General features: G+C 39.0%; 1 protein-coding gene across 2 annotated transcripts in view; it reads right to left on the bottom strand.

Moving 5' to 3' along the window:
• Window positions 1–4357: 4357 nt before the first annotated feature.
• Window positions 4358–19303, bottom strand: part of eno4 (enolase 4) — a 49576-nt gene continuing 34630 nt past the window's right edge. For both annotated transcript variants that reach the window (XM_057847370.1, XM_057847371.1), the window contains 2 exons: window positions 11319–11436; window positions 4358–6513 (listed from right to left, as the gene is read on the bottom strand). In XM_057847370.1, coding sequence (XP_057703353.1) covers window positions 6422–6513; window positions 11319–11436 — 210 coding nt within the window. In that variant the 3' untranslated portion in view covers window positions 4358–6421. The remainder of the gene's footprint in view (window positions 6514–11318; window positions 11437–19303) is intronic.

Here is a 19303-nt window from a genome sequence, read left to right as displayed (position 1 = left end):
GGCAATAAGTAAATCACACCGGCAACCAGTTAAAATAGATTAAAGTTGACTCAACCTCTGTCCTCTTTTCTTGTGTGTACCACATTGAGCATGGAGAAAGGAAAGAAGACCAAAGAACTGTCTGAGGACTTGAGAAGCAAAATTTTGAGGAAGCATGGACAATCTCAAGGCTACAAGTGTCATATTTGTTTGAGTTCTCAGTTCTTTTTCCTGTATTCAGCACCTGATTGAGCCAGATGGGCGTGGTAATGCGACACACCTGTGCTGCATTAGGAAAGCCTTATATTTAAGGAAGCCTGTCACCATCTGCAAGTGTCGGACTATTACATGCCAACCTGCTTGCTTACCACTGTGTGCATCGTCTCGAGTTGTACTTGCCATTTATGGTTGCATTCTTTGTTATCACGTTGTTGTAGTGCTAGTATTTTTGTTGGACTTCGCCATCACTTGTTTTAGCCTTTTTCAAGCCTTGTGGCTTCTCCTTAGTTTTCTTGCTGACCAGGTTTGTGCCATTTTTGATTTGTATTTTGTCTCGCGTGTTCTGGCATGCTCCCTTCGTTCTCGTTTTGTAATAAATTAGGGCGGTTGCTGAGGTACTGTAAATTTAATGGAGACAAGGTAACGTGTTACTACCCAACTCTGCTAACAGGTAAACTGGAGCGTATTGAAGCTGACATTGGATGAGAGACATGAAGTACACCTTGGCCTATTTACACCCCTCCTACTCAGTCTTGAGTGACTGATTAGTACTTGTCCCAATTCAAAATGCATTAATCCAACCGATTATAGTTGTTTTATTGTGTTTGGGTGAATTCAAGCCTAAATGTGGCCGTGCATGTTATTATCCACACACTTGTGTTGTTTTCACTGGACACCTGCCCAGATTTCCGAAACACGAGAAGTGTGAATTGTTTGCACTGTCCGTCACTCATTGTGCACTTTCTGTTATTGGGGTTGTCGGCTTCATTTAGCACTGAGGTGCAATTTCCACCTTAACACACCGTGGAGGAAATGCCATTGTTGTTTTAAGTCCCCTTCTCTAAAAAGCAGATTCACTCTCAGAAGGCTTCAAAGAATCCTCTTTACCTATCTCGATGAACAAAATCCTGAAGAGGAAGTCTCCCTCAGATTTGATTTAACGCAGATTTACCCCTAACAACAGTCCTAACTGAAACAGGAACTAATCTGTAGAGATTTCACAAACCAAATAGCATATTGAACTAGAATGAGGATGTGTGAATTACGTTTGACAATCTGCGACACTTTTAACGAGTAAAATGAAGACGGGCGAGATGTGTATAGATTTTACTTCTTAACGCCACTGTTGACCACCAAGTGGAACTGCAATCTTCCTCTTTCATCTCATAGCTCATTTTAAACAGTCTGATTCAGTCGATTTGTGATTCGAGAGCTAAAGTGTATTGGATGTGCAGACTGAATGCGACACAAAGCCTATTTGGAATCTTTTCCCTTCAACGGCCACAAATTGCATCTCAATTATGGATTCTGGCTTTTAAAAAATTGAGCATTGTAAATCTGGACCACCGCTGAGGTCCAATGTTAACCATTCTGCCTCACATTTAATTGAAAATCCAAAATTTCCCACAAGAAACGCTATGATGGGACTGTAAAGAATTTGTTCCAAATTTAAACTGTTACTTTACTACTCTTATCAAAAACAATTTTTTAAAAAAACACACACACAAAAAACTTTCATACAATGAAAACTTAATTCTGCGGATTCTTTGCAAAGCAAAGCCCCCTACAAATGATTTTTTTCCCCCCGTCAACTTTGACTGATTCACACCTTTCTTACTTTGAAACATTCCAAAAATTCACATGATGCTGGCAGTCTTTTGATTTCCTCCAATAATGTTCATAGTTTTGAATTTTTTTTAGAAATGTTGAAAGCCACTGTTAAAGAGAAGTCATATTAGATCCGTATTAAGGGGGGGTCATAGCCCCCCTGATGGCCGAAATATGTCATTGCGTGTAATTGACTTTACTATACAGTGTATATGAAATTAAAATTGAGACTTTGCCAGTAAAATGTTGTCTATAAAAGTTGTAAAGCAATAAAACAACAACAATGAATGAAATGAAAAAAAAAAAAAAAATTATAATGGGTCAAAAATAATTTTTCGAACAGATCATGTGACTAGCACCATCGAGACGGTCATTTGCTTTACTTAGCCAAAACTACCTGAGGACAGAAGAGGCAAGATGGATTATGACGTAATTTAAAAAAAAAAAAAAAAAATTGTTTTTTTTTTTTTTTAAGCTTTCAAAAGCGACAACAACTACTGAGTGAGAACTAAGGATTGAAGATGTTGATAATGAAACGCCAGAGACCACCGTCAAAATGGTGAGCAGGGTTTCAGTTTCTCCCACTAAAGATGCCAATTGTACAACAGAACCACCACTGGGCTTACCATATTCAATAAACAGCAGCCTAAATTCCCTTAAAAAACGATGGGATACAAAAAAACCCAAAAACGTTCATTTTCAACATTGTATTATAAATATTCCTGCCTGGAATATTCAATCAAAAAAGATGCTGTCTCCTGTTTTGCTTGCCAACATTTTCAAACTGACCACGGTGAGGATTCGTTTCGCAAGGGTGTGGGTGACTGGTGCCGCCATTTTCAAACTGACTATGGTGAGGATTCGTTTCGCAAGGGTGTGGTTGACTAGAAAAAACTTGGCAATAAATTGGATATCTACGTGGAACGCAAAAATCGGTGTCGACTTCTCCAGTAAGAAAGACAGAAAAACACTAACACACTAACTTTTTAACTGATAACCGATATCCCGATATTGTCTAACGCCAAAAATCCAATACTGATATCAAACCAATACCGATATATAAGGTCATGGACTCAACATATTATGACTAATTGTATTGCGATGCCCCACTGGATGCTTTAATAATGATAAATGTAACAACTTGAAGGTTTTCCAAATAAATATTCAGCGAAAAATAAGAGAACAACTTCAACTGATTTAATGGAAAAAGTGCCAATATTGCACAACTATATGCATTGTTGAAATCAAAATAGTGCAAAGATCAGTTTTTGGGAGCAAGTGCAAAGTTCCATTAAGGCACTTATTTTGTTCTCAACGTGAAGTCAGGACTGGCTTTACTGTGGTCATCTTTCTCTTGACCAGCACTGATACTTTTTTTTGTGAAACCAAAAACAACAAAACATGTTGTCAATCATATGAAATAATCACAAATAAAGCAAAGAATACACCACATATCAATTTGAATAGCAATTTGGAGTACAGCTTGCAAGCAGTGGAATAATGTAACCACATTTTACCACAAATGTAAACAAACGAAATATACACATCTCCAACACAACACTCGTTAAAATTAAACAAAGGAAGAATAAAACTTAGTCTATTACAAAAGTGAGTACACCCCTCGCATTTCTGCAGATATTTAAGCATATCTTTTCATGGGACAACACTGACAAAATGACACTTTGACATAATGAAAAGTTGTCTGTGCGCAGCTTAGATAATAGAGTTAACTTATTTTCCCCTAAAATAGCTCCAAATATAGCCATTAATATCTAAACATCTGGCAACAAAAATGAGTACACCGCATGGGAACTACGTACATCCCTAAATGTCTAAATTGAGTACTACTTGTCATTTTCCCTCCAAAATGTCATGTGACTCGTTACAGGAGTGCTGTCAGCATTGCTGCAGAGATTGAAGAGGTGTGTGTGTGTGTGTGGTGGTGGGGGGGTCAGCCTGTCAGTGCTCAGACCATACGCCGTACTCTACATCAAATTGGTGTACATAACTGTCACCACAGGAGGAAGCCTCTTCTGAAGACGGTACACTAGAAAGCCCGCAAACAGTTTGCTGAAGACATGTCAACAAAGCACATGGATTACTGGAACCATGTCTTACGGTCTGATGAGACGAAGATTAATTTGTTTGGTTCCAATGGTCTCAAGCATGTGTGGTGGCGTCCAGGTGAGGAGTACAAAGATAAGTGTGTCATGCCTACAGTCAGGTATGGTGGTGGGAATGACCCCCCCCCCCCCCCTTCAGTCTCTGCAGCAATGCTGACAGAACTCCTGTAACGAGTCACATGACATTTTGGAGGGAAAATGACATGACAAGCAGTACTCAATTTCCCATGCTAGTTCCCATGCGGTGTACTCTTTTGTTGCCAGGGGTTTAGATATTAATGGCTATATTTTGAGTTATATTGAAGGGAAAATGAATTACCTCTATTATATAAGCTGCACACAGACTACTTTTCATTGTGTCAAAGTGTCATTTTGTCAGTGTTGTCTCATGAAAAGATATACTTAAATATCTGCAGAAATGCGAGGGGTGTACTCACCTTTGTGATACACTGTCCATGCGATGCTTGTATAAGGCACAAAGAACATGGTGAAATAGCGAGAACTGCTATGGTACATTGGCTGCAGATGTTAGCTCGTCCATTGCGCTCTATTTGAAATGAGCTCGCGTCGAAATATGATGACGTCAGCAGAAAGTGCTGCAACTTTTCAAAACTAATTACACCTAGCGCCAGCAGGGGGCGTCAAAACACCAGAAACACAGACAGGAGATAAGTGGATATGATAGCACTGCCATATGCATATTGGCCCAAAACCGATGTCGATATTATCCGATATCATTTTAAAATGCTTTTATCTGCTACCAAATAATATCGGAGAGCTCTACTCAATCCTGTAGATCATTTGTGGCTGGCTTGAAAAGGACATTTCATGCCCTATACACATGGAACCTGACAGAGCTTGAGCAGTTTTGCAAAGAAGAGTGGCGCTTAATGGCAGTGAGCAAATGTACAAGACTGATTGAGACACAGACTCACTGCTGCTGCGATTGCAACCAAAGGTGTATCTACGAATTACTGACTTGAAGCTGGTGAATAATTATGCAACCAATTATATTAATTTATATATTTTTTAGGGCTGTCAAAATTATCGCGTTAACGCGCGGTAATTAATTTTTTTAATTAATCACGTTAAAATATTTGACGCAATTAACGCACATGTCCCGCTCAGACAGTATTCTGCCTTTTGGTAAGTTTTACAGCAAGGTTTTTTGTGCTGTCTAACAGCGAACTCTTGTGGTCGCTTTGCGACATGGTTTATTGCTTTCTTGCCAGTTCAATATGGCTGCACGACGTCTCGGGCTGACGCCTACGTTGTAATGTTGTGCTTATATGATCCTTGGACAAGATTTGTCCGTAAGTATGGTTGTTGTAAAGAATGTACATATTATGTAAGTAAGCGAAATGTTACATTTTTTGTATGAGACGCTTTTTGTTTATGTGTAGTAAACCTGTATAGCGTGCTAAGCTAACGTTGTTGCTAATGCAATGCTTGTGTACTTTTTTTTTTTTTTTGTAGTTTCACTACAGTCTAAAGAGGACAATGGTTTGAGGCCATTTTATTAATAAATCAGATGAAAAAGGAAGAAGTCTGATTATTAAGGCGTCGTTCACTAGCTGTCTAGCTTTGGAAAAAGTAAACGCTTCGGAGTGAGGACAGCATAGTCAGATTTAAATGACAGTAGAGTGAAATGCCCACTACAGTCCTTATGTACCGTATGTTAAATGTATATATCCATCTTGTGTCTTATCTTTCCATTCCAACAAATTATTTTACAGAATATGTATATAATTTACAGAAAAATATGGCATATTTTATAGATGGTTTGAATTGCGATTAATTCCGATTAATTACGATGAATTCATTTTTAAGCTGTAATTAACTCGATTAAAAATTTTAATCGTTTGACAGCCCTAATATTTTTATTTCACTGACATCACTCAGTAGAAATCTGTTTCCACTTTGACTTTAAAAGTTTTTTTTTCAATAAGTGTTTGTGTTAAAATGCCAAATTGTTTGGATCACGATTGATTTATGAATGCAATAAAAGGGGAAAACATCCAAGGGGGTGAATACTTATCATAGGCGCTGTAACAATTTGAGTACGGTTATCCATTGTGGATAACTGTTCTTACCGGTTAATTCATTGGCTGTGATTGACTGAAAATGATCACTCACTGGTTTGAAAAATTATTAATGGGTGGAGTCAGACAAGGTGCAGCTCAACTACTGTTTTTTCAGTTACTTAAAACTAATGACCCAGGGTACATGACTCAGGCAGTTTATCTAAAAGAAAAAATTAGACATACACATAAATGACTTCTATATTACATTGATACTTTGCTACTGTTAAAATACAGAAAATTATACATACAAACACCAGACCTCCTCCTCTTCTGTTTAAACTTATGGAGCAATGGAGGGGAGTGTTTTTCTTTAGAAAGTGTAATTGAAACAGCCGTGAAATCAAGTGGATGGATTTTTTTTTTTTTTTAACCTGAGATTTTAACTTGTACGATCAACCTACAAGTTGATCAAGTTGTTTCTTCTTCTTCTTTCTCCTCCTCTTCATCCTCCTCCTCTTCTAATTTATGGAAAAGGGGCAGGCAGTGTTTTTCCTTGGAAACTGTGGTTGAGACAAAGTTGTGAAATGAAGTGAATGGATTTTTTTTCAATGGGTTTTGTTGTCCTGTAGGTTGGTTGTCACACTTGTTGTAACTCTACCACCAGAGGCCGGTGTTGTGCAATATCAGTATTAAAAGGATCAGGATTGTGCCCCCCCCCCAAAAAAGTTTTATTTCAGATTAAAGTGCGTATGACAACAAAAAGCATGTTTATTTCATATTTTCCGCGGTATTTTTTTATGCTCCTGAATGATATGAACCGCTTGGATGTGTCTGGAAGCGATCGATAAATTTATTCAGTTTTTTGAAACCCACGCCATGAAAATGAGCAACTTCCTGGATTGACAAATATTCCGAATGCGACTTCGGCGGGATAGTCATCTTTAATCTATAGTATGCAGAACGACTGCGGATTCAGTTGATTTTGCAGATTAATTTGTTTATTTCTCCCATCACGCCAGCCAAATGTGCTGTGGAAAAAATTTGCTGCACCAGGAAGAGGCGTATGTGCCTTTTTAGGTTTCAAAAAGTTCACCCCGAGATTAGCGTAAACAATTCTGACAGCTGTGGGACCATTGGACTTACGAGGAAGTGAGTAAACATCATATTTTGTATTATGTCAAATACTGGGATCATGGCACACGTTTTAATAGGGAAGTGGCTTGCATTTTGTGGCTGGCGATCGGCGGCTTGTCGCCAACCCACCCACCCCTGGTCCTCTTTGCGTCCCCAACCAAGAATACGCTTTCCTCGGCTTGGCCACAAGCAGCTCCGTGCTTCGATGTCGGCCTAGAATGGGCTATTTTCGGCGTTCACTCCCAGCGACGGGCACTGCCAGCCTGTCGTGGCCCCAGTAGGACGGTGAGCTGTAATTTGCTTGCTGGGTCCTTTTTGCGTGCCCGCCGAGAATGCGCTTTTCTCAGCTTGGCCACACGCAGCTCTGTGCTCCGATGTGGGCCGTTTTTTTCCCACTGAGAATGGGCTATTTTCGCCGTTTATTACAGGCGACGAGCGCTGCCAGCCCGCCGTTGTTTACCCTCTTTCGTCTGTCTCAGAAGCCGGGGCGGGCAGGGAAATGACAAAAGCCAGTGGCATAAAATATAGTTCGGAAGGTGCAGGAAGTGGACAGTTTTGACCATTATGGAGTAATTTTGCCATGTCGTACTGAATAAATGCATTTTTAATATTTCATATTCCATTTAGCACAAGACTGTTATTTGTCATGGCCATACCATTCATTTAGCAATTGGGGAAAAATACTGAGATAAAAAGAATATCCTGTAAAAATATTGGAGTATTTTGTTGCACTCTTCATCACATTTTCCTTGTTATGAACAATTCCCCCTCAATGGGCTGAGGTCTAAATCAGATGAAACCATTCTCCTGCCGACGTCATCCTCCTGTTAGGGACGCTAGAGCCCTATAATGGTAGGTGTGGCTAAACCGCAGTTTAAAAGACTAATTTCTCGTCATCTGCGCTTTGCCAATTTGTTGTACAAAGTCGAATCATCTCAAAATATGATTGTAATTCACATAATAATGCTATTTAAGACTTTTTTAATCCTGTTATACGCACTTTCAGGTTCTCTTTTGAAAATTTTAAATGATTCGCTATTGGGCGTTTAAACAATAGCTTTGTACTGATGAAATGTTACCATAAAAAAGAATGGGGACAAAGCGACAGTATTAATTCACGTTGTCTAGGAAGTCAGTTGAATGCTAGCCGATAGATTAGCTTTTAGCCCACCCCCCCAAAGAAACGAGTAGTGGTTGGTTGTCACAGTTAAATTGTTTACCAGCATCTTTAAGTTGTATACTGGACTGTCTCAGAAAATTAGAATACACAATATTCTAATTTTTTGAGACAGTCCTGTGTATATACACAGGACTGTCTCAAAAAATTAGAATATTGTGTATTCTAATTTTCTGAGACAGTCAGGAAATTAGAATATTGTGTATTCTAATTTCCTGAGACAGTCCTGTATATATACACAGGACTGTCTCAAAAAATTAGAATATTGTGTATTCTAATTTTCTGAGACAGTCCAGTACTCTATAAATAGAATTTAAAAAGAAAAAAAAAAAACTAGAAAAAAAAAGGCAGTAAAATCGTTACAGAGATTGCAGCACAGTGTGCAGACAGTGGGCAAACCAACTCTGCACAGACACACTATCGCTGTGTTTCAGATAGTGAGATAGTAAGAGGGTAGCTGTACGGACATCATGGTTCGGTGCATGCAGTAAGACGGTGAATGTACGTTTGAGTGGAAAAAATATAAATATATAAATATCCACATCGGGTTAGTCCTCCTCTAGTCCAGGGGGCGATAGAGGTAATGCGCATAAAACTAACAACCGATATAAAAGGAAAAAGAAGACAACCCAAAACAGACAATGAAGAAGTGACTATTGATCACTACCTGGAAAGTTATGGCGAATGTACAGAATGGGAACTATCAAATGCAGTATTACTAAAGCTTTTTGATTTGTATTTATATTTTCAAATCTGGAAATGTTCATTTTGCTCTAGTCCTAGGTTGAAGTAATTAAAACACTGAGTGAGTACTTATTTTTGCAGTATTTCAAGAGATATTTTGGGAACTACTTGCACTTTTTCATATTATTTTACCCAATATAAAAATATATCTTATGTGGGAGTGTATGTTCACTGGTAATGGCTTACAGTTAAAGCAGCACTAGGAAACTTTTCAACCTTTGTAAAATATTTGTGATACATTTGTGATGGTATGACAACTAGTTGAATGACACCTGTTTTATATCTTGAGGGGGTCTGTATCGCTTTCACCAGCACTAATTAACTTTAAGGAGGAAGGCAGGAACCCTGCCACACAATTTGAATTCTGCAAAGATGGCAGAGCAACAACAAAGCAAAGAAGTTTTGTCCGAAGAGACAAAAAAAAGGGAGGCAACCAGGATGAAAGAAAACTAAAGAATAAATATTGGCTCGGCTTTTACTCGGAGACGTGACCCCCATTAATTCATTCACTCCCAGCCATTTTCACCGGAGCAAGGCCCTTCGCTCCCAGCCGTTTTACTGGATTTTGACTGATTTTGCAAGGCCCACAGAAAATTCTGTTCTATTGCTCTTCTTTCAGCAGAAAAAAAGTTCATATCTTTTTCCATTCTTTAGAAATCAGCATTAGAAAATAGCTTAGTTTGAGCAATTTTCCCATTTCTGATGAAAAAACGGAGAAATTGAGCTTTTTGTGAAAGCATATATTTCAAACATAACTTTGACTTATGCACAGGTATTTTTTGCTTTAGTTACATCCCAAACATCTGAATAATGTTTTACTTTTTCAAAATAAGATAAACAACAAGACAAATAGAGCTTTTGATAGCAAAGTAACAATTTATTTACACATAACTAACTGAAAGATGATGCTGTTCTGGTCGTGACAGCCGGTTAAACTTTTCCCTCATCGCCGTCTGTCTCATAAAGATTAATTTTTTTGAGTCCCTGCAGGCTCTGCTCACGAGCAGCATGGACTCGAAGGCAACGTCCGCTGCACTAGTGGTCCCTGTCATTCTGCCGGTCGTCCAACGCCTGGCAACCCGGGCGTCCTACCGATTATTCTGCTCGGTCGTCCGCCGCCTGGAATCCATTTGGTCGTCTTCCTCCGGCGCCCGGCCGTGCGACTTGGCGGTTTGTTGCCGTTGAATCAAGTTGCGGGTCTTACCAAATGCTCTACTGCCCTCCAGTGGCCAGTTTTATTGCTTTAAAATGGATTTTCAGCTTTGTGCTTTGGAGCTAAATTGAATCGCAACCCAGAGATGTTTTTTTTTTTTTTTCCGGAAACGTAAAAGACGTATAAATATGTCTTTGGGAAACTGAAACAATTAAAAATAGAACATATTTATACGTTTTTGGGAGCAAATGAGTTAATGAACTCGTCAGCACTGACGAGTCGTGGTTTGGAGGGTGTTCGGTGGGGGAATACGGTACAAAAATCAAACGTTTTTTTATCATCAGCATCATCATATGGTATTGTTTAGCCACAACTGGATTCATTACCTCATTACTATTCATCCTTTCCACAACCGTCAGACACAGAAATGTCTTTTAATCCATCTGCTTGCGACCGGGAGATCATGATTTTAGGACACGCTGCTGGTCCTCATGGGAAACGCAGTCTTCCTTAAGGCAAAATATTACCGCTTCTGTCCACCTGCGTCGCTAAAATCAACAAAAACTGAAAGGTTCCCTAGTGTTGCTTTAACTGTGTGTGTGGGGGGTGCATTACATTTTTCAAAGCTAACAAGTATTCCAAACTACCTTGCAACCGTTGTGTAAAAAAAAGTAAGAAACACCTCCCTTTATACAATACTGAATTTGCTATAGCTGATCAACCATCCCCACAATGTCATATCCAAGCCAATATATTAAGCTTTCCTCTAATGAATGATTATTCTAAGATGTGTTGAGGGTAAACTATTAATGCAAAGGTGAAAAATGTGACAACCAATCCTTTTCTACCCGACAACTAAAATGATCTGCGATTTTTAACTTGTAGGATAAATCCAAAAGTTGATCCACAACAGCTTATTTAAGTGTTGTATGATCTAACAAACGTGCTCATTCCTACTCCGAGGGCGGGATTTTGACGAACAAGTCATGCGTTTGTCCTCGCATGTCATTAGGCAGCCAATTAACAGCTCCAAGGTAAGACATTTCATCTTTTCACGCGTACTGGTTTCTTTCACACCCAAGAGAGAGAGAGAGTGAGAGAGAAAGAAAGAAATTGTCTGGACTCCTCTTGCTGAGAAAGACTAAAAAGAAACATACCCAGGATCCCTTGTTGGGCCAGCTCTTCCTCTATAGAAATCAGCCTGTTGTATTTAGTCATCCTCTCGGCACTGCACAGACCTCCCAGTTTGACATAGTCCATGCCCAGACCCACAGCCTGAAAGAAGAAAAATGTGTGAAGGAGAGAAAGAGAGAGACAATTATAATGTGGGTGTCTGGAGTTCCTTTCACACTGCTGTTGGCATCAGAGGTGTAACATTTTTTAGCCTGTGCCATTCAGTAAAATGGAACATTCTTGTACCTGCAGCTCACGTTCACACAGCTGATTCGGCATCCGGTACACAGGAAAGGCGGAGCCTGGATTCAAAGCCCTAACCAAGAGGTCTGTAACCCATGGCTCTGGAGTTGCATGCGGCTCTTTGAACCCTCTGATTAGGCTGTTTGAACTCTCTGATGAGGCTCAGTATTATATTAAATAAATGATTATTTGTTTCAAATTTATTCTGGCGCTTGCGAGATTTAAGTAGGTTAACTTCTTTTTAGTAGGCAGATCAGGACAGGACCTTTTTGTGTGTTTGTTAATAGAACGCTCACGTATGAATCCACCAAATATGTAAAGTTACGGTTGCAACTCGGAAGGTGGACCCCCAAGTCTTTGTATCATTCACAGTAGAAAAGACTTGTGGGTACTCTTTCTGCACAGGAATCGCAACCTTTTAGAGTTCACTCATGCAGCTCATGAATTCACCAACTACAACCCCGAGCAAAAAGTATGGAATCACCAGTCTCGGACGAGCACTCACTCAGACATTTTATCATGTAGAACAAACTCAGATAAAAAGCTTGAAAAAATAATGAATTAGTTCAAAAACGAAACTCTTTAGCATTCAAAAACACTAAAAGAAATGAATAAAAGCCATTGTGGTGGTCAGTAAATGTTACTTTTATATAGCAAGTGCAGGTAAATATATATGGAATCACTCCATTCAGAGGAAAAAAAAAATTGGAATCATGAGAAACAAACAAAGAAATAACAATCCAAACACATCCCTAGTATTTAGTAGCACCACCTCTGGCTTTTATGACAGCTTACAGTCTCTGAGGCATGATGAGTACTTGATGAGTATTCTTCATCAATTTGGAGCCAACTCTCTGATTGCAGTTGCCAGATCATCCTTGCAGGTCGGAGCCTTGCTGTGGACCATTTTTTTCAATTTCCACCAAAGGTTTTCAATAGGGTTGAGATTTGGGCTATTTGCTGGCCATGACATTGACTGGATGAGTCTTTCTCCAAGGAATGCTTTAACAGTTTTAGTTCTGAGGCATGATGCATTGTCATCTTGGAAAATGACAAACATATTTTCAGTAGGGCTGTCAAAATTATCGCGTTAACGCGCGGTAATTATTTTTTTAAATTAATCATGTTAAAATATTTGACGCAATTAACGCACATGTCCCGCTCAGACAGTATTCTGCCTTTTGGTAAGTTTTACAGCAAGGCTTTTTGTGCTGTCTAACAGCGAACTCTTGTGGTTGCTTTGCGACATGGTTTATTGTTTTCTTGCCAGTTCAATATGGCTGCACGACGTCTCGGGCTGACGCCTACGTTGTAATGTTGTGCTTATATGATCCTTGGACAAGATTTGTCCGTAAGTATGGTTGTTGTAAAGAATGTACATATTATGTTAGTAAGCGAAATGTTATATTTTTTGTATGAGACGCCTTTTGTTTATGTTTAGTGAACCTGTTTAGCGTGCTAAGCTAACCTTGTTGCTAATGCAATGCTTGTGTACTTTTTTTTTGTAGTTTTACGACGGTCTAAAGAGGACAATGGTTTGAGGCCATTTTATTAATAAATTAGATGAAAAAGGAAGAAGTCTGATTATTAAGGCGTTGTTCACTAGCTGTCTAGCTTTGGAAAAAGTAGACGCTTCGGAGTGAGGACAGCATAGACAGATTTAAATGACAGTAGAGTGAAATGCCCACTACAGTCCTTATGTACCGTATGTTGAATGTATATATCCATCTTGTGTCTTATCTTTCCATTCCAACAATTTATTTTACAGAATATATATATAATTTACAGAAAAATATGGAATATTTTATAGATGGTTTGAATTGCGATTAATTGCGATTAATTACGATTAATTAATTTTTAAGCTGTAATTAACTCGATTAAAAATTTTAACCGTTTGACAGACCTAATTTTCAGTTGAAGGGATGAGAAAGTTTTTTTTAGAATTTCAATGTGAACTTGTGCATTTATTGAAGATTTAACCACAGCCATCTCCACAGTGCCTTTGGCTGACATGCAGCCTCTATATCATCAAGGACTGAGGGAATTTTGATGTTTTCTTCAGGCAGTCATCTAAATCTCACTGGAACAGCACCAAACCAAGGTTCCATCACCTTGTCAAATGCAGATTCTTGACTCTTGACAAGGTGATGTTGCATTGTCCTGCTGGAAGACCCATTAACTCTGAGGGAGACACAGCTTGTTGGTAGTCTTCAGACTTCATAATGCCATGCACACGGTCAAGCAGTCCAGTGCCAGAGGCAGCAAAGCAACCCAAAAACATCAGGGAATCTCCGCCATGTTTGACTGTAGGGACCGTGTTCTTTTCTTTGAAGGCCTCGGGGTTTTTTTCCCTGTAAACTCTATGTTGACGCCTTTTCCCAAAAAGCTCTACTTTTGTCTCATCTGACCAGAGAACTCGTTTTTGGCTTTCTTAGGTAAGTTTTGGCAAACTCCAGCCTGGCTTTTTTATGTCTCTGGGTCAGAAATGGAGTCTTCCTGGGTATCCTACCATAGAGTCCCTTTTCATTCAGACGCCGACGGATAGTACGGGTTGACACTGTTGTACCCTCGGACTGCAGGACAGCTTGAACTTGTTTGGATGTTAGTCGGTTTTCTTTATCCACCATCCGCACAATTTTTCGTTGATATCTTTTGTCAATTTTTCTTTTCTGTCCACATCTAGGGAGGTTAGCCACAGTACCATGGGCTTTACACTTATTGATGACACTGCGCCCGGAAGACACAGGAACATTCAGGTCTTTGGAGATGGACTTGTAGCCTTGAGATTGCCCATGCTTCCTCACAATTTTGCTTCTGAAGTTCCCAGGCAGTTCTTTGGTCTTCTTTTTTTTCTCCATGCTCAGTGTGGTACACAGAAGGCCACAGGACAGAGGTCGAGTCAACTTTAATCCATTTTAACTGGGTGCAAGTGTGATTTAGTTATTGCCACCACCTCTTATGTGCCACAGTTAAGTAACAGGTGCTGTTAATTACACAAATTAGAGAAGCATCACATGATTTTTCAAAGGGTGCCAATACTTTTGTCCGGCCCATTTTTGGAGTTTTGTGTAAAATGATGATTTTTTTTTTTTTTTTTTTTTTCCCATTCTCTTTTGTGTTTTTTCATTGCAAGCAAAGAAATGAAGATATTACTACCAAAACATTTGTAATTGCAATCATTTTCTGGGAGAAATTGAGCATTATCTGACAGGATTTGCAGGGGTGCCAACACTTTTGGCCAGCACTTTACTGTATATACATATCAAGGGCGTAGGTTTGGTCTCAACATTGGTGAGATTGTCAAGATTGGTGTGAATAAAATTATTTGAATGTAAGTGAATTGAGGGACGATATAACAACATAACCTGCATGTACACTTTTTTGCTGGGGACAAAACATTTATAAGGCCAAACAAATTGGGTAAACGGGGGTTAGGGCTACATTTCTCACGAATGTGAACCTAATTAATTGAAAGGATAAATGATCAATGCAATCTGAATTGTCTTCTACAAACTTTCATGTGTATTGGTTCTGGTGATATACCGTTCAACTGAAACCTTTGTTTTCAAAAACTACAAAAAAAATCATTTTGAAAACTTGTAGAATAAATTTCAGGATTTTATTAGCACATTTAAATTGAACACGAATCATATCAATATACAGAACAAATACAAACTTGTTAAGAATATCTTAACTATCCAGGAATGAAAAAAATAAACATTCGTCTAAACATTGTCTAGATAAATAAATTAAATATAACTTTAAAAAAAAAACTCTTAATCAGGATATAACAATAATAAAGATGGAACTTTCCTTCAAGTAAAACACGACGGCTTATGTCCACAAGCACAGCTAAACAACAAAAAATGATAACGTTTTACCTCGATTATGACTAATGTATTATTAAGGCTGCAAATAGAAATATTTTAAAATAAATAATGTAGATAATAAATACTTTTTAAATAAATATATGCAATGCAAGTCAAATCATCAACCAATCAAACGTGCGTTTGAGGGGAAAAAAATGGACCGGCACATTCAGCAAGTGAAACGGAGTTAATGATAATGGTAGGGTCAATTCTACCCTTACAACATATGGGAAGATAATCTAAATGACCTATATTACTGAACTCATTATAGGCAAGGCAAGGCAAGGCAAATTTATTTATATAGCACAATTCAACACAAGGCAATTCAAAGTGCTTTACATCACATGAAAACCATAAAAATCACATTTAAATCAACACAGCGTAAAAACCAAGACAAAAGATCGCATTTAATCACAGAATAAAAATAAATAAATGAAAATAAAACAAAAATAGAAATAAAGCAAAAACTACTACTAATAATAATCATTGAAATCAGCAATGGAGATAAGCACAAGAGGAATAGAAGGCAGGTAGATTGAAATATATAGACAGTTATGGATATGCAGTGCTAAACAAAAGCGTTTTTAGCCCTGATTTAAAGGAGCTAACGGTTTGAGCATACTTCAGACGTTCGGGTAACTTGTTCCAGAGGTGAGGAGCATAATAACTAAATGCTGCCTCACCCTGCTTGGTTCTTGTTCTTGGAACATGCAGAAGACCCGTTCCAGACGACCTTAGGGGTCTAGATGTCTCATAGGAATCTAACAAGTCAAGCATGTATTTTGGTCCAAGGCCATTAAGTGTTTTGTAGACGAGCAGTAGTATTTTATAGTCTATCCTTTGACTCACTGGAAGCCAGTGTAGCGATTTCAAAACCGGTGTAATGTGGTCCAGCTTCCTTGTATTTGTGAGGACTCTGGCTGCAGCATTCTGTACTAGCTGCAGCTTCCTGACTGATTTTTTATCAAGACCTGTAAATATACCGTTGCAGTAGTCCAATCTGCTGAAAATGAATGCATGCATAAGTTTTTCCATGTCTTGTTGAGTCAGAAGCCCCTTAATTCTGGTTATATTTTTTAGGTGGTAATAAGCGGATTTAGTGACGGACTTTAGATGGCTATCAAATTTTAGGTCTGAGTCAATAATTACGCCAAGGTTTCTGACTTGATTTGTAGCTGTAAGTGACATTGTGCTAAGTTGGCTGCTTATCTTTGACCTTTCCTTTTTTGGCCCAAAAATGATCACCTCTGTTTTCTCCACATTTAACAGGAGAAAATTCTGGCACATCCATTCATTGATTTGATGAATGCATTTACTCAGGGAGACTAAGGGACTATAATCATGTGGGGACACAGAAATGTACAGTTGTGTGTCATCTGCATAGGCGTGATAGGAGATGTCATACTGTTCCATTATCTGAGCTAACGGAAGCATATAGATGTTAAATAAGAGTGGTCCAAGAATTGACCCTTGAGGGACTCCACACGTGAATTTGGTTCGTTCTGACTGATAATTTCCGATTGACACAAAGAAATCCCTATCATGTAAATAGGATGTGAACCACTGAAGAATAGTGTCAGTAAGCCCTACCCACTGTTCCAATCTGCTGAGTAGTATGTTGTGATCAACCGTGTCAAATGCGGCGCTGAGATCCAATAGTAGCAGAACAGATGATTTGCCTGCATCGGTATTCCGACGAATATCATTTAGGACTTTGATAAGCACGGTCTCGGTGCTGTGATGTGGCCGAAATCCAGACTGAAATGAGTTAAAAAGATTGTTTTGGATCATAAAAGTCTGGATCTGTTCAAACACAACCCTTTCGATAATTTTCCCCAGGAATGTCAGATTTGATATTGGCCTGTAATTACTAATGGTTGAGGCATCCAGATTAGGTTTTTTTAGGAGAGGTTTTATTACTGCAGTTTTTAAAGTCTGAGGAAACTCTCCTGTTTGGAGGGAAGTATTTATAATCTGAAGTATGTCTGGGGCTATGCAATGAAAAACAGTTTTGAAAAAGTTTGAAGGAAGGATGTCAAGGCAGCATGTTGTGGGCTTTATTATATAATGCAAATAACGTTGCTTAAGAGTTGGCGGGGACAATTTGAGCATCCTGAAAAGTTGGTAGTGTTAAGTCCCTCACCATCACTATGCAAACCTATGCCTTTGATACATATATAGATGTACGTATATATAAAATCGAGCTGATGGAATCATTTCAAATAGCTCTTTGAGTGATAAAGATTGACGACCCCTGCCCTAACCTAATTGTCAGTGGTGGTCGTAGCCAGTGTTGGGAGTAACGCCGTTATAAATAACGCCGTTACATAACGGCGTTATTTTTTCAGTAACGGGGTAATCTAACTAATTACTTTTTCTGCCGTTACAACGCCATTGCCGTTACTGACGGTCAAAAGCAATGCGTTACTTACATTGAATAAATTGAAGAAACTACCAGCCGTGTCGAGTCGACTCTCTGCTCTATTGATTTATCATCCAAGACTTGGGGTGCGTTCAGGTTCGAGAATAGCGCACGTACTTCTGACTTCAAGCTGTTTGTCCCTGCTCATTCAATTAGACAATGCTTTCCAAAGTTTGGTAACGTTTCTGTGTTTGCTACACCTGATGCTAGCCTCGTTCCCATGTCCCACTGTCAGCCAGCAATAATTCTGCTTCCATCTTGAGGACGGCAGACGCTTTGAAGGTGACGTGAATTGTCGGAAAACGAGCCTACCTGAATCCAGCCCCTCGAGAGATGCGATGGAAGTGATTGTGATTGGCTGAGGGTTAGAGTCATGTGTTGTGGTAAGCCAATCAGAGCCGGTGATTTCACAAGCAAACCGGAACAGCGCGTGCGGAAAACACACACGCAAAACAGATGCACAGGGTCGGGATGGCAGAGCATTCAGAAGAAAAACTGTCCTTTAAGAGGTAGAGATATAGACACTATTTCAAGTTTGTCGAAATTAAAGGAAAGAACCTGCATGTAATGTGTAATTTATGTCCCGGGGCAAAGCTTTTGTCGACATCTGTGGTAAGCAATTCAAATCTGCTGAAGCACCTAACAAGTTAACTACCTGTCTGTTCTTCTCTATTCCACTGACTCGAATACTGCTCAGAAAATTTCAAATTCTTTGACATACAACAAGTTCTTTTTAAAGTAACGGAAATAGTTACTTTCCCTGGTAACTAGTTACTTTTACTATAGAGTAATTCAGTTACTAACTCAGTTACTTTTTGGAAGAAGTAGTGAGTAATTTAACTAATTACTTTTTTAGAGTAACGTGCCCAACACTGGTCGTAGCATACATGGTGCCCTTGGTGAAAACACGCTTTGGCACCCCTCGCCCTCCAAACAAACGAAAATCAAAGCCAAAAAAACATCGCCAAAAACCAACAACGGTTGGCCCACAAAATACAGTGCACGAAGTGTACTAAGCACAACCCAATAACCAAAACACAAGATACATTAATTAAAGCCATCAAAGCAGTTGAAAGTGTACAACAATAAATCAACGGAAGTGACCTGTAAATGCCCCAAAATCAACTGGAAGTGAACCGTAAATGGCCCTGGCTGCCACTGACGGCCATAGACGTCCAGTCTGTTTGAAGTGGGGGATTGAACATCTACCAGTAATGAACTCCATTCACAGCAGAAAGATGAAAAGCGCTTGTTTTTCTGTTTGTTGTTGTTTGTTGTTTTGTAGAATATCCTAGAATGATTTCATGACTGCATTTGGCGAAACGCGAGCTATCCTTTGACGTACGGCAAAACGCAGCTGGTCTGAACGCAACACTCAAGACAACAACAAAAAAAATACAGAAGCTGATTCCATTCATGTCATGAAATGAACCGC

The sequence above is a fragment of the Corythoichthys intestinalis genome, chromosome 10 (genome assembly GCF_030265065.1).
Source record: "Corythoichthys intestinalis isolate RoL2023-P3 chromosome 10, ASM3026506v1, whole genome shotgun sequence".
Lineage (NCBI taxonomy): Eukaryota > Metazoa > Chordata > Actinopteri > Syngnathiformes > Syngnathidae > Corythoichthys > Corythoichthys intestinalis.
This window is presented reverse-complemented; position numbering and strand designations above follow the sequence as displayed.